The sequence below is a fragment of the Emydura macquarii genome, unplaced genomic scaffold (assembly GCF_026122565.2).
Source record: "Emydura macquarii macquarii isolate MOO-44397 ecotype Brisbane River unplaced genomic scaffold, CSIRO-AGI_Emac_v2 contig_2897, whole genome shotgun sequence".
Lineage (NCBI taxonomy): Eukaryota > Metazoa > Chordata > Testudines > Chelidae > Emydura > Emydura macquarii.
In genome coordinates this window covers 27,406,248-27,426,060 of record NW_027133034.1, presented here as the reverse complement: position 1 = coordinate 27,426,060, position 19,813 = coordinate 27,406,248, and the positions used below count along the sequence as shown (strand labels likewise).

General features: G+C 39.2%; 2 protein-coding genes across 7 annotated transcripts in view; one reads left to right on the top strand and one right to left on the bottom strand.

Moving 5' to 3' along the window:
* DCP2 (decapping mRNA 2) overlaps positions 1 to 12,404 on the top strand; it is a 38,019-nt gene extending 25,615 nt beyond the window's left edge. For all 4 annotated transcript variants that reach the window (XM_067568945.1, XM_067568947.1, XM_067568946.1 and 1 more), the window contains exon 11: positions 760 to 12,404. In XM_067568945.1, coding sequence (XP_067425046.1) covers positions 760 to 923 — 164 coding nt within the window. In that variant the 3' untranslated portion in view covers positions 924 to 12,404. The remainder of the gene's footprint in view (positions 1 to 759) is intronic.
* A 418-nt stretch (positions 12,405 to 12,822) lies between these two features.
* MCC (MCC regulator of WNT signaling pathway) overlaps positions 12,823 to 19,813 on the bottom strand; it is a 220,996-nt gene continuing 214,005 nt past the window's right edge. For all 3 annotated transcript variants that reach the window (XM_067568942.1, XM_067568940.1, XM_067568941.1), the window contains one exon: positions 12,823 to 18,825. In XM_067568942.1, the coding sequence (XP_067425043.1) occupies positions 18,645 to 18,825 (181 nt within the window). In that variant the 3' untranslated portion in view covers positions 12,823 to 18,644. The remainder of the gene's footprint in view (positions 18,826 to 19,813) is intronic.

Here is a 19,813-nt window from a genome sequence, read left to right as displayed (position 1 = left end):
ATCTGGGCTGAACCTCAGAGGGGGCATGCCATGGTGGTGACCATTTGAATAGGTCACTGAAAAGGCTTCGCAGGGTGGTATAGGAGCTGGAGCAGCTAATACTGCTGATAGTGGTAGGGTTGTTGGTGCAAGGGCCATTCTGAAATTGCCACCACCTGTCTTAAGGCCACTGAGGGACTCTCCAGCCCCTTTTCCAGTCTCCACTTTGGAATGGGACAGTGTCCAAGGAGTTGCTCACCCTAATCCAGGGATAGTCAATAGGTAGATCGCGGGCCAAATCCGGACCACCAGATGCTTTTGAACAGACGGCAAAATCTTTTTATTTGCTTATCATCATTATTGTTTTTGTATTAATTTCTCTGGAGTCTTGACCTTGATTATGAAATTTGGACCTTGACAAAAACAAAACAAAACTGATTTCCTCTGCCCTAACCTGTGCTTTGCAGAAGAGAATTAACCATTTGGGTAAAAAGCTTAAACTGGTAATGTAGCGCCTGCAAAACTTGTTTTGACCACTAGGTGGCCAATAAAGATAAGACATTTCTTGTTACACTTTTTTGTTTTGAAATGAAGACCAAAATGGTCAAACTGTCAGTGTGAGTAAATGTTAATTAAACTTAAGTTTAATGTACGGCTTTTTAAACTGAAATAGTAGCATGTTTTCAATGAAGTCTTCATTGATCAGTAGTACTTAAAATTTGTTCTGTGGTTGAAAGTTTTATCTTTTACCTTTTTTTTTTTTTTTTTTTTTTAAAGCAGATGCAGCATATGATGTGTGTTTCTCCATTGAAGACCTGCTGCTAGAACATGCAGAGGGACACCCTCTGGCATGTAATGGTCATTATAAATTCACTTTCTCATCAAGAGCTTTCTTGACCTTCAAGTTTGACCATGATGCCATAATGAAAAGTTTTGACCTCTGACAGCAAACCTATTATGGATGAACAAAAATCAAAGACTTACCTGTTGCAGTTGAGTGGGTTTCTAATCCAGCCTTACTCTCTCAGGTTTTTTTTTTTTTTTTTTTTTTTTTAAAATAAGCAACGCAGGGACTGAATGATGGTTTGGAAGGGTGCATTCTCTTTGCAGTATGGTAGTGACATAGTGAAGTGTCGCACTTTAAATGCAGTTCAGCCTTTGTCCACAGAAGTACCTTTCCAGTGTTTGGTTCACTAGTTCTTGCTGTGCATTAGAGGGCATTCTTTTTAAAAACTTTGAAATATTTTAGTGTTGGCTGCATACTAACACGCTAAACTTTTAACCTGCCCTGATATAAAGATGTTGGAACATTCTTTATTTTTTAGTACTTTGTTGTTGTATGGAAATTAAAGTAATTCTCAGAGGACTTCCATCTTCTCTAGCCCAACAATGTTGAAATCTTAGAACTTCTGTGCTTAAAAAAAAAAAAAAAAAAAAAAAAAAATTGCAAATTTCAAATCTACTAGTTTGACCTCATCTTTGGAGTCAGTCCTCTTTTCTCTCCAGTTGTCTGCCTATGTTCTCTCCTCTCCTTCATGCTCAAACTCATTTCAGAATGACTTGCAGTCAGTAGAACTCAATACTAAATCCACAGAGTCACATTCTGCCTTGACTTGCACCTTTTCCTCCTCCATCTTCTGTGGGGATACACTTGCTGGACAGAACTTCGCCTTTCACACTAATTTGTTTCTGTTCTTCCTCTGTGTCCATTAGAACTGGTCTCAAATGGGAGGAAATGAGATGCAAGCCTTTTTTCACTTGCAGCTACTTTTAGGATGCAAAAAAGAAAAGCTAAATTTCATGGGGGAGGGGATTCTTACATATACTAAGTATTTGTATTGTGCTGAATGTAAATAAGCCTCTGCAGGTTATGCTGAGGAAAGGGGAGGATTAAGACAGATGCATGGATGACTAGAGATTGTCATGTGCCACTTAATGGCTTAATCAGGTTTGCAATAACTGTTCTACATGTCCATTATTGTATCCTACACTGTTGTCCTTGGAGGTTTCTAGTGTAATGTGTTCTATATATATCTAATAGTATTGAATTTGATACTGCACTTGCATCTCAGTATCTGAAAACTGTAACAAAAAATGAATGAGGCTGAATGAGTCCTTTTTACAATAAGTATATCAAAGATGTGAGAGAATAAGCAGTAGGAATGCAAATGATTTCAAGTAAAAAAAAAAATCACTAATCGTACATCCTTGTATCGTGATTCTCACTTGAGAGAGTTTTGAAAAGCATTTTATTGAGGGTTTGGGGCAAATGAAACTTCTCATTTGTATCAGCTGCCAGTAACTATTTTTTGTCTCTCTCTCCCCCCTGCCCCCCCTTTTTTTTAAATCACTAGTAGTTTTTTTTGTTAAGTGGATGGTTCTTTAAAATTAAGGTAGGAGGGTGTGATCTATAATTTGGAGGACTGAATGATTACACTGTCTATCAGTGGCTGTTCCAAGGCTGCGTAACTTCTGTGGCCAGAGAATGTATGTTCACCCACAAACAGCCTTTTTATATGTTTGGTGTGGCATCCACAAAACACAATCCGTGTCTTCTTGCAAACACTCTATTATAATATCTATTACCTTATATTTGCCCTCAGTAAATAGCTTTATAGCTTATTTTTATCTTGTAGTCTCTTCATCCTCTAGGCCCAGAGAATTTAGGAATTTTTATTTGTTAAAACATTTCTCATTAGCCAGGAAAGCTGGACTCCTCTGTCAATTAACAGATAGACTCCAGTTTTTCCATTTGGATAAGAAAGTCTTGACACAGCTCAATTTACTTTTAAAACAGTTTTTCTTCACTTGCTGAAATCTTATCAGTGACCCTTTGGTGGTGGCTTGACAGCCAGAAACAATGTGCAGCGGTTGGCTTGAGTCAGGAAGGCTCAGATGCACAAAGGTATTTCAGGTTGCCTAACTTCTATTAAAATTGGTGGGATTTAGACGCCTAATACCTTTTGAGGATCTCTGTCTAAATGTGTGTGTCCTGTCATTTAATTGAGAGTGCTGGATAGTAAAGTTGGGGAGGGTAAATGTGTCAATTTACCTATTCAGATACAAATGGCAACAAAGCTTTGTTCAGTCCTCTTGGTGTAAGTAGTTGATTTTCTCAGCAATAAGTGCTAGCTCATAATAAATCAGAAGTTAGCTGTCAGTCCTCCAGGTTGCTAATGCCAGTGGGGTTAATGAGACTCTTTTAAGGCATAATTTAAAGGTCAAGCTTTGGAAATCTTATTTCTAACAGATAGATTGATTTTTCCAAATATGTTTGTTATACCTCTTCACTTACAGCACTGTGGATTAAATAAGAGGAACACTGATAGAGCTATAAGGTGAACATTGATAGAACTGTGTGAATGTTAATCTTGAAACTCCTACTTGATGACAATTTGGGATGTGAAATGACTTATAGCAATGTGAAAGGACACCTCGAAAGTGAAGTAACTGGAGAATGTGCATGAACAGAATATGCAGGCTCTCTACTTACCGAGATCACTGAGGCCTGGTCTACATTAGAGAGTGTTGTCGACGCAAGTTACAGCGATGATTAAAAAGCACTTTAGTTATAAGCTTGTGCCTGTCCACACAACACTTGTGTCGCCAAAGCATGTTCGCAGTTGGTGCTCTAGCATTGACAGTGAGAGCAGTGCACTGTGGGCAGTTATCCCACTGTGCAGCTTGCCACTTTGTGCCGCTAAGAGGTGTGGGAAGGCAGAATGGATCACAGTACATCACGAGTGCAGGCTCAACGTCCCATAATACAGTGATTTCCGTTCCATCATTCCATGGGTTTCCGACTATGTTTTGTGGCCTTTTTCAATGGCCCCAGTTTGCTGGCGTCCACCATTTCCGTCTGAAAAGATGGATCTTCCACTGCTCTCCACTGTTGTCAGTATTCTGGACCTGTCACGGCTGCTCATGCAGTATATCTTGAGTATATCAATCGGAACAGGAATCTGAGATGCCTGACCTGCTGTGTGCCATGCAAACAATGCTGGATTACTGTTTGTATTCATGAAGCATCTGCTCATGGTGCACCGCTGCTTTTGGGCATGTGAAACAAACACTGAATGGTGGGATCGCATCATTATGCATATCTGGGTTGATGAGCAGTAGCTGTAGAACTTTTGATTGCGCAAACCCACCTTTAATGGAACTCTGTGTGGAGCTCGCCTTGCCCTGCAGCACAAGGACACCAGAATGAGGGCTGCCCTCTCGGTGGAGAAATGCATGGCAATTACTGTGAGGAAGCTGGCAGCTCTAGACTGCTTCCGGACTCTTGCTAATCAGTATGGAGTTGGGAAGTCCACTGTTGGCATTGTGTTATTGCAAGTGTACAGGGCCATTAATTGCACTCTGCTACGAAGGACTGAGAGGCTTGGAAATGTGCATGAAATAATGGATGACTTCACAGCAATTGGATTCTTTAACTGTGGCAGGGCGATAGATGGCATGCATACCATCCTTCTCATAGCAATACTTGGTCACAGAAAATCACAATAATACAAAGCCTAGGGAAAAAAAACTGAACTGACTGTATTGCCTGTAATTAAAAAACAATTCTTTGTGCTTTAATTTCAGTGAACTTATCTATAGCACTGTCAGCACTGATACTTTCAAAAACAGGTTTTTTTAATAGAAAGTAAAGCAAGGTTTGAAAGATGCTCTTGTTTCATTGTTGACCTCAGGTGGCTTTTGATGATCTTCAATTTGCTAAATGTCTGCTTGCACGAAGCCACTCAGACGGCCATGGTAAGCATCAAAACTAGATTCGGAGATCTAGGAAAACATCTTTACCATACATTATAATGGATTCTGGCAGTTCCGTGGCGCTTGATGGCATAGCAATGTCACTCTCTTGGCGGTTCATAAGCAGCATGTAACAGTCGAGACTTCCTGATAGTGATTCTGTCTCAACATGGGGTCTTTTTAAAAAAAAAAAAAAAAAAAAGGCTGTAAAATCGTAGCAGTATTCTTTCAACTGAGAGAGGTGCAGATCAGCGCTGAAAAGAGACTTCATGTTGAGCAGAAGTCCCAATCAATCGTGAAATTCTCACAGGCTGGTATATCTGTTCCTCATTTTCTCCTTCAGTCTGTCAGTCACCAAGCGCATCACATATCTCAATTCTTGCTGCAGAGAGAAACCTGCATCTTCTGCTTTTTCTCTAGGCATCCTTTTCCTCTATGTTCTGTGAGAATTTCATACTCTTAGGCTACTTGGAGACCAGCTCCAATGGCCGCCTCCACTATTCCATCCTGATTCTCTTCCCAAAAAAGGCCAAGATTTTCCATGTCAGCAGCAGCTTCTTTAATAGTAATCTTTGGATCTTGGAGTCTTTTCTATACGATATTAACTCTTCCAAGTATTTTACTCCAAAATGGAGGTAGAGCTACGAAGGGAAAACTCAACACTGTTCCGTAAACTGTCAGCTTTGCTCCATCTCCTCTCAAGAGCATCATCACTCATTTCTCCAAGCACTTAACTAGACGGTCAAAACCCTGACATATCACTTGTGATGATATACAAGAGAAGATGCTGTACGTCTCTGACTGGCGTTTCAGGGAAACGTCTAGCTCATCCTTCATTCTCTTCCAACGACCAGTGGAACTTACAAAGAACACACAGGGCTTCAATTGTTCCAAAAAAGGTAATGACAATCGGATCGACGGAAGTAGCATACACACAAGCCAGATTGAGGGAATGGTTATCACAATTAATAAATACAGCTTTGCAGTTTTGATTTAACAGCCTCACCTGAAGACTGCTGATGTGACCGCTCATGACTGCCACGTTATCGTACATTTGACTTTGACAGTTTTCAAAGGAGAGGCCATCTGAATCAAGATTTTCAAGAATTATGGTTTCATAACCAGCTGCATCCTTCTGCGTGATTTCAGTGAAACTGAAAAAGGCTTCTTAAATTTCTACTGGGCTCTTCTCATAATTAAGATGGATGTATCAAATAACTCGACACCTGTTCAACATGTGAGGCATCTGGCGTTGAGTCGATCATTAGCCCAAAGTATTTTGCCTCTCGAATCTCATCAAGCATTCGATTTCAAACCTCATTTCCAAGATGCTAAATGAACTTGCCCTGTATCCACAGGGAAAGGTATCCCGCCTTGCCTGGATGCTTCTTTGCCATCACAGGATTGTACTTGGCAAGGAATTTTACAACAGCCAAAAAATTTCCTGGATTTTTCTCGTCTGATGCTATATTTTCACAATGGCCACACAAAGGTGTAAGTTCGGGGTAGCTAGTAATTGTCACAGCACTTCCCTCCAATGATTCTTTTCATCTTATCTGTTTTTCAGGAGTACTGTCGACCATTACATTAATGTGTAATTGATGCTCTGACAATTTTTGTACATGGAAAGAAACAATGGTATGGCCTCTTTTCATGCAATTTCAACTCTTCTCCACTGACTGAACCCACTCTCTTTCTCAAATGATGACCTAGAATTTGCAGGTGAAGTTGGAAAGGGTAGATAACAAACGCAGAATGAACTTTTTGTCAAGGTGAATAAGCCAGTCAGGTCCTAGTCACTTCCTTTCCATTGGTCTGCCTTTTCATGAACTGATTCTTTGTCAACGATCGGGTTCTATTTCCAATTTTGCCACTGGGCAGCTCACCTTTATTTTGAAATGCTGTTGATCCTGCTTTGAGCAAAACATCTCTCAATTTAGATGGCACCCCTGGTCATTTGTTTTCAAATTGAAGGAAGCCAATGTCTCTTTGTACCAAGGCCAGATGTGTTTTAACATCCTGCTACTGATGTGCAATAGTGATTCCAGCCAGTCACTCTCACCTTTTTCCTGCTCATGGCTTTCTTCAGCATTTTCTTTATATTCATTGTCGTTGATGGCTTTTTGCCCTTCCTCTTCATGTGTCACTTCTTCTGTGCTTGGTTGTTCTTTTTCTAGCCATTCTTCCACATCAATACTTTTGCCTCTCCCTTCTTCCGCATCCGACCTCTCTTCATGATCATCTTCCTCATCTCTCTTACGCTTGAAAAAGTTCTTAAACTTTTCTTGCTCTCTCAGCCTCCTTCTCTGCAAGAGCCTCTCTTCTTCCACTGTATGCCGCTCAACTTGTTTGCCGAGATGATCTAATCCAGATTCAGAGTTGCGAAGGAGCTCAGAGAATAAACGTTGGTTTGACCACAAATTACGTTAATATGAACTTGTACACAGCAAAAATACTGCAAACCGAGCCGAGTCAGTGGTGTTTGACAAGTGACAGAGACCAAATGACTTGTATGTTGAATGTCAGTTTAAACTTGTATGTTGTATCCAATCTGTGCCACACCTTAAAGAGTTCAAGAAATGGACAAATTAATTGGCTGAATGTGATTTTGACATTTGTTGTGCTTTTACTACCCGCAGGCAAAATCTCCCCACCCAGAAAAGCCAGCTAGCCAATATGAAGTGGCTAACGGGTGGCTTGTTCAGGGCCAAACACTATTTGACAATGTGTGTTTTGGGTAGCTGCTGATTTGTAGCTTCACTTCTATCACGCAATGTGGGAGAACTCTGAAGGGCCCAGCCAGCACGCCTCCCCTGGCGGGTGCCCAGGGGCCATGACCCTCTCCAGTCCCAGCCTCTCCCACTACCTCTTCATCCATGACTGTTTTGTCGGGGCTGAGTCCGGTGTCCACCAGGCCAGCAGAGGTATCCACAGGTCTCTTGGCGTTGGAGGTGGAGTCACTGCCACGGATGGCTTCCAGCTCTTTATAGAAGCAGCAGGTCTTTGGCGCTGTACCAGAGCGATAGTTTCACTCCCTAGTCTTTTGGTACCCCTGCCTTAGCTCCTTGATTTTCACATGGCACTGCAGCATGTCCCGTTCATAGCCTTTCTCCACCGTGTCACAAGAAATCTGACTGGAAGTATCAAAGTTCCTTCAGCTCTTCTCTCCAAATGCTGATCAGCTCCAGAAGATCCAGTGTGTTCTAAGCGGGAGAGCGTTTGCTGCATGGAGCCACCATTGTCTTCTGGGAAGATGCAGTTTGAGTGCTCCTTGCCAACCAAGCAGGAAGTAGAATTTAAAAAATTCCTGGGACTTTAAAGGGGGAAGGGTGGATGGCTGCGGGGCAGCTGAGTTCAAACTGATGGCCTGAGCAGTCAAGATGGGCCTTGTGGGCCACTTCTTGGAAGCCATTTTCTGCACATAACCAACACTGATGCTTTGTTGCCAAAAGTTTGATGCAAAAAGCTCTATGCGTCTTGTCAAGGTGGTTTTATTTTGTTGCAAAGTCAGGGGTGTTGGGTTGGTGGAGGTGGATGGGGCGATGGGGGGGAATGTAGGTTGCACACCACCACTGTTTTGGTGCAAAAAGCTGACTTTGGTCGACACATCTGTAGTGTAGACACCAGCCCTAAGCATAGATCAATTTATTTTTAAAGTGAAAGTCCTGATTCAGTAGGAAAATACCTGGCTTCTTCACTGAAGAATCCCCTACAAAGGCTGCAGAAAACAGGCCTGATTTCATGAAATCTAGCATCCATGAGAGTTGCAAATAAATATGCAATAACTTCTATTTCTTTGTGTACAAGGGTACAGTGTTTCATAAATATGAATTCAAAATATTCATATTTGTATTGGCATAATTTCCTTCTTCCTCAGAGGTCTCAAACAGCTCATTAAATGTGTTGGTATATGACCTACCTTTGGGTTCCAGGGTGCCCTGCACTGTGAACATTTCAGATTGTTTACTCTTGCTAGTTTTGTATGTCCTTCTTATGCATTTCATGTTCAAAATGAATCATTTAATGCTTGTATCCTGAAGTGTAGGAGTACACTTTGCAGGAAAGTCTGTAAAAGAGTGAAGAAATAGCAAATGTATGATTGAGTTTCATTCAGTGGATTTTTTTTTTTAAATGAGCGGTGGGCATTTGGAGAGGCAAGATTATCTAGTCAAACTATTTGTGAATGAACTTCAGAGATCCAAGAGCTTGTTGGTATGAAGATGCTTGAAAAACAAGCGTCAGTCTTTTGTGGTTGGAATAAAACAAGTCACAACCCTCACCTGCAGTTGCTAATCAAATTGTGAATCTCACTCATCTGTATCCTTGAAGTTGACTCATGCAATGATGAAGAATGTTTAATGGACAAAAAGCTAAATGAAGGTACTGGAAATCTGGAATTAGACATAGCAGTGTCTAATACTACATAAACAGTAATTTATTTTAGTTTTTTTTAGTGCAGTTGTATGCATTTGTCCCCCACTTCTTTGTATGCAAATGTGTGGGGTTTTGGTTTTTTAATTTTGGAGGATTTTGTGACTTAAAAACTAATTCAGTTATGCATGTTTTGTAACTTGGTGGTCTTTAACATTTTTCCATTCTTCAATTCACGTGTGCTATTGATCCCTGCACAGAGTTTGAGTTCTGTAGATAGCGGTATGGAGGGGGAAAATATTTTCTTTTATTTCACAATTGAAAAGCTTCCCTTTCTGTGCGTTTAATATGTAGTAAGTCTCTCTCTCAAACTTCAGGCTTACATACTACAGAGAACTACAAGAAAAATGTGCTTACTAACAATTACACTTTAATGTAAGGCAAACTGTGCATTCGGGCTAGTCCTAACAATCAGATTGTCATTTTGTATGAAGAGTGCATTTTCCTCTGTGATCATTGATCTGAAGGGGTTTTTTTTTTTAAATTTTTTTTGCAGTATAGACAAACAAACCCTGTCCCCATGCTCTCATCTCTGGTTGGCCTCAGTCAAGCTCTAATATCTGTATTGGAACATGAGGTTTGTTAACTCTTGGGTATACAACTAGTTTTACAGTGTTAATTTAATGAGCTTTTCATTTTCAGTTACCTGGTTCAAATCCTGGTTTAACAAATCATACCGAGTTCTTCAGTCCAGCAGCTGAAATGTCTTGTGTATTCCAGTCTCTTTTCTCTCAAGCTAAACCCAAGTGCACTAATCTTATAAAACTAAATTTACTGGAATTTACTGGAATTCTATATGTTGGGAAGCCAAAAACTTTAGAAAAGTGAGCTTGTGGTATAGCATAAATCTCCTTTATCAACTCAAGTAGTTCGGGCTTGCAGTTTAAACATGCAGGCACAAGACTTGTTTATGCTTTGGTGATAAAGGTTTCAAATGGCTTTTGGAATTATCCTAGACCAGTGGTTTTCAATCTTTTTTTCATTTGCGGACCTCTTAACGAATTTTGAATGGATGTGCTGGCACACAGTCTGTAGTCTCCCAGGGGTCCATGGACCACAGGTTGAAAACCATTGCCCTAGACTGAATTTGAGTCCACTTTAGCTTTTTAGTGTTGAAGCAACCAAAATATTTAGGATGTAAAGTTTATACATTAAATTAATTCACCCATAATAGGAAGTTCACTCTGAAGGCACTCTTACAGTAAATGAGGCTTGGAAAGCTTACTGCTGAACAGCAGCAGTAAGCTCTGGTCATGCTTTTTTTTTACATTTGTAGCAGTGTTATTGTTAAAGAATGGAAGAGCCAGAGAGAGCTAGTATTTGCACTGTTATACTGTACATAAGCACTGATAAACGCAGTATGTCCTATGTTCACTGAGTGTGCATTTCACTACTGTTGCAAGTAGGTTGTAAGCCTTAGGGATGGTGTGACACTGCGTATGTAGCAATTACTTAATTCATGGTCACATTCAGGATCATGCAAGAACAAATGTCGCAATTTTAAATGTATTTCCACTGACCTAATGCTTCGGTTTAACTTTAGTGACAGTTTTTAGATTAAAGTAAAAACACAAACATTGATTTTCATGGTCTCTGGTGACCAGTTTTAGGAAAATGTGTACAAAACATGAACCAAAATGCTGGCATGTTCTGTATTACAGAAAGGCCTATGCTCCTGATACTTTGCCAGCTAACACATGCAGGATATTTGGGAAAGGAGCAGGATGGGATTTAAGGACTTTTACTCAACTACTAGTGAAGTTCTCTGTTTATGTGATTTCTGGGTGGATAGGAAGAAAAAACATACCATATGGTAATTCTGCAGGAATTATATGTAGAAATAACTTGTTCCTATTTAAACAATATATCCTGAAATATACAATTTACTTTTTGGATAAATTATACAGTATGAATTTTTAAACAAAGGTGAAACTAACTTTGAACTTTAGTCTCTAATATTACTATGAAGTTTGGGTTGCACAATTTTAATCAGATATCAAAATCACATGTTAAATATTTAACGTACCACAAACTTTGTGATGAGAAATAAGTTTTCAAATGGGATTTTGATGTATGTAAAATACTATAAATAAAACTTAATTTGCTTTGCTAACTGTGACAAGAATGCGATTGAATCTTGTAAACTCTCCTGAGGACATATGATAGAATTATTACAGGAGGGGCTTACCTTTTTTTTTCCTCACCAGTTGGGAACATTGCTATTATTACATAAGAGAACTATTTTAGAAGAAATTATATGCCAATAAACAAATTCTAAACGCTATTTGGTTTCTAGGGAGTACATGTATTTCTCAATCCTGTAACAGACAACCACATGCAATATCCAAAGACTTTTTGTACAGCAGGGAATAATTTAAATTCTGTGATTGTCTTGCAGAAAATTAAGCAATGACAAAGATTTGTTCTGGGACAGGGAAGTATTCTTTTGTGTAGTCCTGGTATGAGTGATGGTCCGTCTTCCTCCAATGTCTTAAATTTAAAGTTTAAGAATTAGGTCCATCTTTACTGGTGGTAGATGTTAATTGCTCATATGGTCTTAAATAAAAGGTACTTGTAGTATTATGCTAAACAAACATGCAAAGTTACAGGTTTTATTCAATTTCCATCAGCTAGTCCTGAAGAGCACTGTTCAGCTCTTCAAATTTAGGTAAGATCTGTAACTGCACTACCTATAAATTCTATTGTACAACATATGTATTTTTGAAGCATTTTTGTGTACATTCATTGATCCAGAAATTGAAGCACATTGTTTGTTAGAACATTAACATTTAGCATCACAGGCTGTTTCTTTTGTAATTAACAGTAAACAGTGCTTTTAAGTATTTGACTTTCTGGATAAAATTGTTACTGTAATAACTTGAAGTCTGAGTATAAACATAACTGTTGACAGTTTGAAATGTCATGTTTGTGCTGCTGGGGTAGCTCACAATCTTGTACTGTAGAATGTTTTGACTTATATTGCCTTAAATGCTAATTAGTAGCACTGATTCTACATGTGCCAGTTACAGGAGCATTAAAGTTGTACCAAGCATTGCTAAAGTTAAAACTAACTGTGGAGCTGGATTCTGAACCTTTTCAAGACAATGTGAGCAGGATATATGGGGATTCTTTTGACAACGTATGGCATGTTGAACAAGAGGATTTACTGTCAAACCCTGATCAGTGCTTTTAAGGTATTTGTGAAATGAAATGATTTGTCATTAAAATAATCAACTGTGTGCAAATGTCTACCCTTCTATTTAAGTAAAAATGTTTTCCTTTTAATTTATGATTGAAGGCTCTAATTTATGTTAAATTTGTAGAGTGGTTGTACAAGGAGTATTAGGGATGAAATATCTGCAGACTTAAGTTTAATGCAGTCCTGGGCAGATGTCCCTATCCTTTTAATTTTGTTAAAATAAATTAAATTCCAAAGTATGGGGGAATTGAAAGGTGGTCAGGCTTCCATTTTCTAGTAGAAAACAAAACTATCTAAATTGTCAGCTCCAATATTCATGTAGCTACTTCGTGATCTCCTCTACCCCCCACGCTGTCAAAAGTGAAAATAGGTAGGTGCATTTAGTGTGTAGTACCTACTATCAACTTGACATGCATGTAATGAAAGCTTAAGTTTTAGTATATAACTAGTTACAGGGCTGAAGCTCTCTATCACGTGAAACACATACTTTAGCATTAGAAATATTTATTCAGAATATAAGAACATTTGTAAAATAAGAAGTATTATAAATGTCTCTGTATAAATAAATGCAGTTTTTACAATTCTATATCAAATAAAATAGCTATTTTACAGCAGCTAAGGAACTAAAAGCAGACCACATTTAAAGCAAATCAATACGGTGAAAAGTCTCTAAAATTACAATGTATAATACAACATTAAGTGACTTTTTAAATGAAAATTTTCCAATATAAACAGTGGAATACTGACATTAATGCAAACTTAGTCACATGTGCTTTGTAATAACTAACAATACATTCAAGCTGGTGTAAAAGTTTTATACCTTTTAATTAGAAAAGTACTTTTTCCAGAACACTATGAAATATAAAATTTCATGCACAGTATGACAGACTCAGAACATTTTAAAAAAGTCATTCGAACAAGATACAAATTAACACACTGGTGCACTTGTCTGTTAAGAAACTGAATGAGAATTTGAACAATTGACTAGGTTCTTATAAACAGAACCTAGCTCTTTTCATTTAGCTATTGAACTCTGGATTGAGTTATCTTTTTTTTAAATGTGGGCTGCAGTGCCTACAGTTGATGTGAGTTATTTCTGAAGAGGTTAGAATGAAACATCAGCTTGAAGTAATATTTAGTCTTTATCTAAACTGCAAACAGTTGCATAATTCAATATTAGTTTTTGGAATTTACTGTTTTAAGATGGTAGCCATTTTGGTAATTGGGGTATTAGGGCTATTGCTACTTTTAACTTACTCCAAGAAGCACTAGAACATTTAACACAAACAAGCTATTTACTATCCCCTTCCCTTTTCTACCATTAACAAATGAAGCAGTACATTGTAGGTACCCACCATTCCCTTTTAACTGTTGACAAACATTAAAGACACCATGTCAGAGGCTGTAACAAACCAAAAACCGTCGTGCTTGTGTATATAAACATCATGGAAGAAATGGTGAGTAGGTCACTTTTAATCATCGTGCTATGATTATTTGCTGCAAATTTACAGCTTAAAATGTATTAGAAATAAAACAAATCTGCTAAAAAGACCAACTCAAAAAGTGGGTTAGAATTGGCACTATCACAAAATAATGTAATCCACATGATTTAAAGAGGTTGGAAAATTTGTACATCATTCCTCATCCCTTTACTATGGGAGTAACCTCACATTTGTATAAGGGTGTTGGAGTGATATTCTTGTCTGACATCCTCTATACACAGGACAAGTTCTACGCAGCTCAGCACTATTTTGGGGAGTGAGAAAGCAAACCTAGACTTTGAACTTATTTTGAAGTCATAAAAACTTGTCCCTAATTCAAAACAGTAAACCCTCTATTAAACAAAATCCCCTTTCACACTCTTGCAGAGGGAAAAAAATCCCTTACACATCAACTTAACTATAACTAGTGATGATAAATTAAAGAGCAGATAACATCTCCCTTGATAGCTCAGGTGTAATGTGTTGTACAGCAGTGAGTAGACCTCCTAAAACTGACACTAGGACACATCCTCACAAAAACAATTCAGCAACCTGGGGTAACAAAACATAGATGTGGAAGAATGACAGCTACCTCAGCAATAATGAATCTAGAACAAGTACCACCAGTGACAGTGAAGTTTCCACAGTGGCTTCCCACAGAATATTGCATCAGAGTCTGTCCTTGTCTTCAAGGTGCTTGAGGGCTCAGTATGGCTAAAGATTGGACTCATCACCTCTGCTTCAGGAGCACAATGGATTCTTCTACAGTAAGGCTAAAGCCCCAACCATGCTTTGTTGGGAGCCTGTCTAACTAAGCACATGACAGACCTTACCACCTTCAGTTACAAATGCAAAGTGCACTTCCCCCATGTCTTCTCTAATATACAAACAGGGCAGGAGTTTCGTTTAAAGAATCCAAAACACTATGCTTTACTTGGCAGAAGATGAGATAGAACTAACAGGTGACAGAGCGGAGTAACCTTGCTTAATGGATGGCAATCAGATACCAGGGTGATGAGGTCAGTTTAAGCAGGATCAAACACTAAGCCCTGGTAGCTGGAAGAAGGATAGCATCTCACACACATTACCAAGGAACAAGGAAATGTGAACCATGCTAATGTGTCCTTTTTGTAGCCCCTGAACCTTACTCCTGTATGGTTTTTTTTATTTCTAAATATATAACAAAACAAATAAGTTTATAAGAAGAAATAGGTCAGCCCCCCAATCCATGAATATCTGCCCTCTGCTAAGAACTTCAGCGCTTAAGTATCAGGCGCCTCGCTGTGGGTACCTCCTACACCCATACATTTTTCCAGCATGTAGGTTGCTTTAGCTTACACAGATCATTTTACAGGGAACCATAATTAAAAAAAAAAAACAATCTGGGTGAGCAAGGAAGCTAAATTGTGCTATGCAGCCCAAACTAGGGTCTGGGGCAGTTTGGATTAAATCCGTATTTTTAAATGGGTTAAGCAAATGACTGGGGTATTTTAGTACTAGTAGGCAAGCATCTGCACAGCCTTTACTTATCAAACTCCCACTAAAGCTACCATGAGCTTTGCCTGAATACATGGACTACAGCTTTGGACCCATTATCGAGCCACTTATATATAGACAAACCTCACATCATCATAATACCTAAGGACTTGAAAAACACTGCTGCTTAACGAAAGGCTGATTTCAAGGAGGTAAAGTTGATGACTTAAGGGACTTGGAGAGTCCTTGAATCTGTGGGATCTGGCTTAGTGCATACCTCACCTCTCACCCTGTAAGTAGGGTTGCACACATTTTTTTAATATCAGGAAAGATTTCCCTATGCTAACGTACAGCAGCGCATGATCTGACCCTGCTTCTACTAAACCCCATGACAACACTCACTGATTTTAGTGAGTGTAGTACTGGACCCAAAATATAGAAACTACTTTAAAAAGAGACAGAAAAAGCTGTGTGTAAGAGGGGTTCCCTCCCTTGAAGCCCTCTTCATCCAGGCACCATGACAAATGGAACAGGAAAAATTTCCACAGTTCAGAACACTTGTGGGGAAAAGAATAAACATTTTTTAGATGGGAAAAAAAACCCTTCAAACAAATTATTTTAGCTTTCCACTGCAGTGAAGGATAGTTCTATCTTAGCACAACCATTTTATGGACAGCTGCATTCAGCCACTGGGAAATCAATGTGAATATTGCATGGATAATGGGGTTTGCAAAAAATCTCATTTCCAACTGCAATGCAAATGTAAAGTGGGCGATTATACAGCCCTGCTGGTAAAGAGGATTGGTCCCACCTCAGCTTCAAGGTGGTACAGGTCTGCCTGGGTCTAATTTTTAAGCCTGACACAGACCCACCCTGACCATGGGGCCAGCTCTCCTGCCTTGATGGTTGTTCAGTGAGGGCTTCATGCCCTGTCTTACCCTCCACTCCTGCTGCACTGTGTGTGTACACTGCAGAGAAAGGTGCTGCAGCTCCTCAGCATATTCACTCAACACGTACAGCGCAGTGTGGTGGGGCACATACCCCTATTAACCCAACCTATGTCTCCAAGGGTCTGCTTGCTTTCTCACCTGACCCAGACTCAACACTTGTAGTCAATCTCCATGGCTTCAGGTCAGGTAGGGGGGCTCTACAAGGTAGCCCTTCATTTGCAAGTAACGCTGTCTTTTTCATTTACGCTGGTGCCGTCAGCTAGGACAGCTGGGTGTGGCATCTCTGTCAGACTGCATGAAGCAGAACAGACTTCCTAATCAACCTTCACTACCTTTAAGAAAAGAGAACAGCAGTTTCCGAAGGGAAGGAGAGAGTTTGAAACCAGCACTAAGAACCATTAAAGTAGAAATCCTACCCACGGCTGTTTAACCTGCCCCCTAAAAACCTGAAAGCAAATCCCCACATTGCCCTGATTAACATCTAGAAGCAGTAAAGCATAATACCAGCTAGGAAGGCCAAACCATTAGTCTAGGCCAGGGTTACTGAACTTGGAGAACCGTGGCCACAGCCCTTTGTAAATATTTTCTTATTTAAAGAAGCCTTTAGTAATTCACATCACTTCAAACATATCTAGGAAACTCAAGACAATTCCCAAAAACACCGACAAAAAGTACAAACAAAACACAACAAATTCCTGTGGGGCAGGTAGGAATGACAGCTGACCTTTGAAAATCAAGTTGCCAAGGAAAGCACCTCAAGCTTGACCAATACTAAACATACCAGCACTGTAGTAATAATAATACATTATTAATTATCAAGTAAACAAAGTTAATTGACTCCAGGTTGATGCATCATTAAAACAAAACAAACAACCCACATCTGTTTTAATCAGACAATCTCAGCCACAGTGAAAAAAGTCCTATGGATAAGGCACCAAACACCAAACAGGATGCGTTACATGTCTGAGACTTCACCTTCTGCTTCCTGGAGGTGGCAACCTGATCTCTGTGCTTCATTCAGCCTCTACTAAAAACACCAGACCAAGGATTTTGACTCATTAAGTCTTACAATAGGCTAGTATGACATGAGAAACAGACTGGCTTGAACAGAGAAGTCCAGACATTATAACAGTAACTTATTAAAAAATAGCCTATAAATGTAGTTTTACAACAGCCATCATAAGGCTGTGTTCATACAGCTTCTACTCTGTACTAAGTAAGAGCCAGCCACTTGTGCACTCATTTTGTGTGTGTGTGTGTGTGTATCTATCTATATGTACACACACAATCATATGCATATGTATTAATATTGAATAGGTACATTCCTTACAAATAAGTACCTTTTTGGTCAAATCATCTAAGTGCAGAGAGGGTTTCTGCCTGTTGATCACACACAGATGTAATGGAACATTATGCTGCTCTAATATTACTACGCACATGACAGAGGTGTCCCAGTCTCTTTGAGGAAAACCTTGGCTATAATGTATTATTTAAAAAAATAAGCCAGACTTTTTCTAAATTGACTGTTAGAGCTACCATATAACACGAAGGACTAAAACTTTCTTGTAACTTCTTACCTAGTCTCAGCCTACACCACCTGCACAGTAAATAAAAAGCCTGTGCCCACATACAGCCCGTAAGGGCACAAGAAATAAAGCAGCATCATAGACTTGCAGCAACAGCTTTCTAGTTCCTGTGATCAGGAATTTTGCCTGGGTAAAACTCTGAATTAGCAGGAGTTATCCTTCTAGAGCTGTTGGACTGTGTGCAAAGAACTGCAAGTTTGGCGCAAGGTACAAACCAGGCTCTCATCTTTGTACTCCTTCCAGCACCAAACATGTACATACAGTAAATGCAACAGCAGATCTTACTACAAGATTTCAGGACAAAGAGAACATGGGACCTGGGAAATCTATCAAACTGCTTTAGTCTGTGCCCAAACAAACATATAAAGGCATCTGAATGAATGAGTGCTATTTTGGCATTGTTTTAGGAGAAAATTAAAAATGAGGGAATGCATTGAAATCAAAACAAAATGTGGAAGCACTGCCACCCATTAAGATTTGTGGATGAGAGATAAGCCTGCATGTGTGTATATATACATAATTACATATACTGTGTATGTAACCTTGGTATGAAGGGAAATTTTACCTTCAGGCACTGTCCATTGCAAGCGGTCATCAATAAACAATCCTTTGCTTAAGCTTAAAATAGTCTCCCCATTCCTCCTAGCTTGACTTGACAAAACCAGGAGACTGATCTATGCCATGTTTCAGATCCTTAATAGTGCTCACTACCTAAAATCAGTCCAAAACAAAAACTGGGTTTTAATGGCACTAATTGTCATATAAGTGTATATATATAGATGTAATTTTAAAGTGAAGTTTCATTGGTGTGAGGTCTTGAGTTCTCCTCCTCCAACAATGCTATTCTTTGTTTGAGCATCCTCACTTGAGTCTCATGCCTCTCAACCATGGCCATCATTTGTGACTCCAGTTTCTTCAGTTTGTTCTGATGCTTCTTCTTTGCTTTTTCATAAGCTGCCACAAGGTTACTGTTAGAAAAAGACAGCAATACAAAATTATTCAACACAGCTGGCTCATGTTGAGCATCTAGAAACTGAGACACCCAAAATCAGCGACCACTTTTGAAAATTTGGGAAAGTGACTCCTCCCCATAAAATTTAACCCAGCTCTACAAAACTTGGAACATGTTTTTTCAAATTTAAAAAAATGATTCTCTCACAAGCCAAGCCCCTGTTTATAAAGTCTCAGCCTTAAGGGAACTAATGTTCCGCCCAGAAAATAAAAAATTATCAAATGAAAAGCCTGAAACGCCCATGTCACAAATCAGAAAGGGTGAGATCTAATTAGTGAATGAAAACATCCATGTCAGAGTAGGTCTTGGTAATTCACTAGTGCCAGTGGCATTAAAACAACATACCTAATTGATCATTTATTGTGATGCATCACTATACGCTCGCTGCACTAGTGCACTATGCAGTTCCCTGTTATCACATCACGATGTATTAGCATTGTGGGCCCAATCATTTGAGGTGCTGAGCACCCGCAACTCCCTGGTGTGAGTATGAGCAGAGCCTGCTGAGCATCTCACATGATTGGGCCCAAGGTGCATATCACGAAGTGTTTGGTTATTGGGACCCTGCCAGATAGGTTTATGATAAAAATTTAGGTATTGTAAATAAAGAAAAAGATTTATAAAATATAAATGCTTTCATTAAATAATAATCATCAGTTCCATGGGTGAAGTTTTTGGGTTTTTTTAAAACTGCTTTTGTCCCCCCAAGCCTACCCCAAAAGGTGTGGGGAACCAAAAAAGGTATGTTGGTGCCTGAGAACCAGAAAGGTGACACCGACCAGTCTAGTTTCTCCATAATGAATGAAGTACAAAAAGGAATAAGCCATAAAAGGTGAAAGTGTTATATATTTTTAGTGCATTATTTACAATAAAGAAGGTGGGTTCTGGAGCAGGGAGGAAGGTCTGGTGGATAGGGAACTGGATGGGGACTTGGCTTTCCTTTC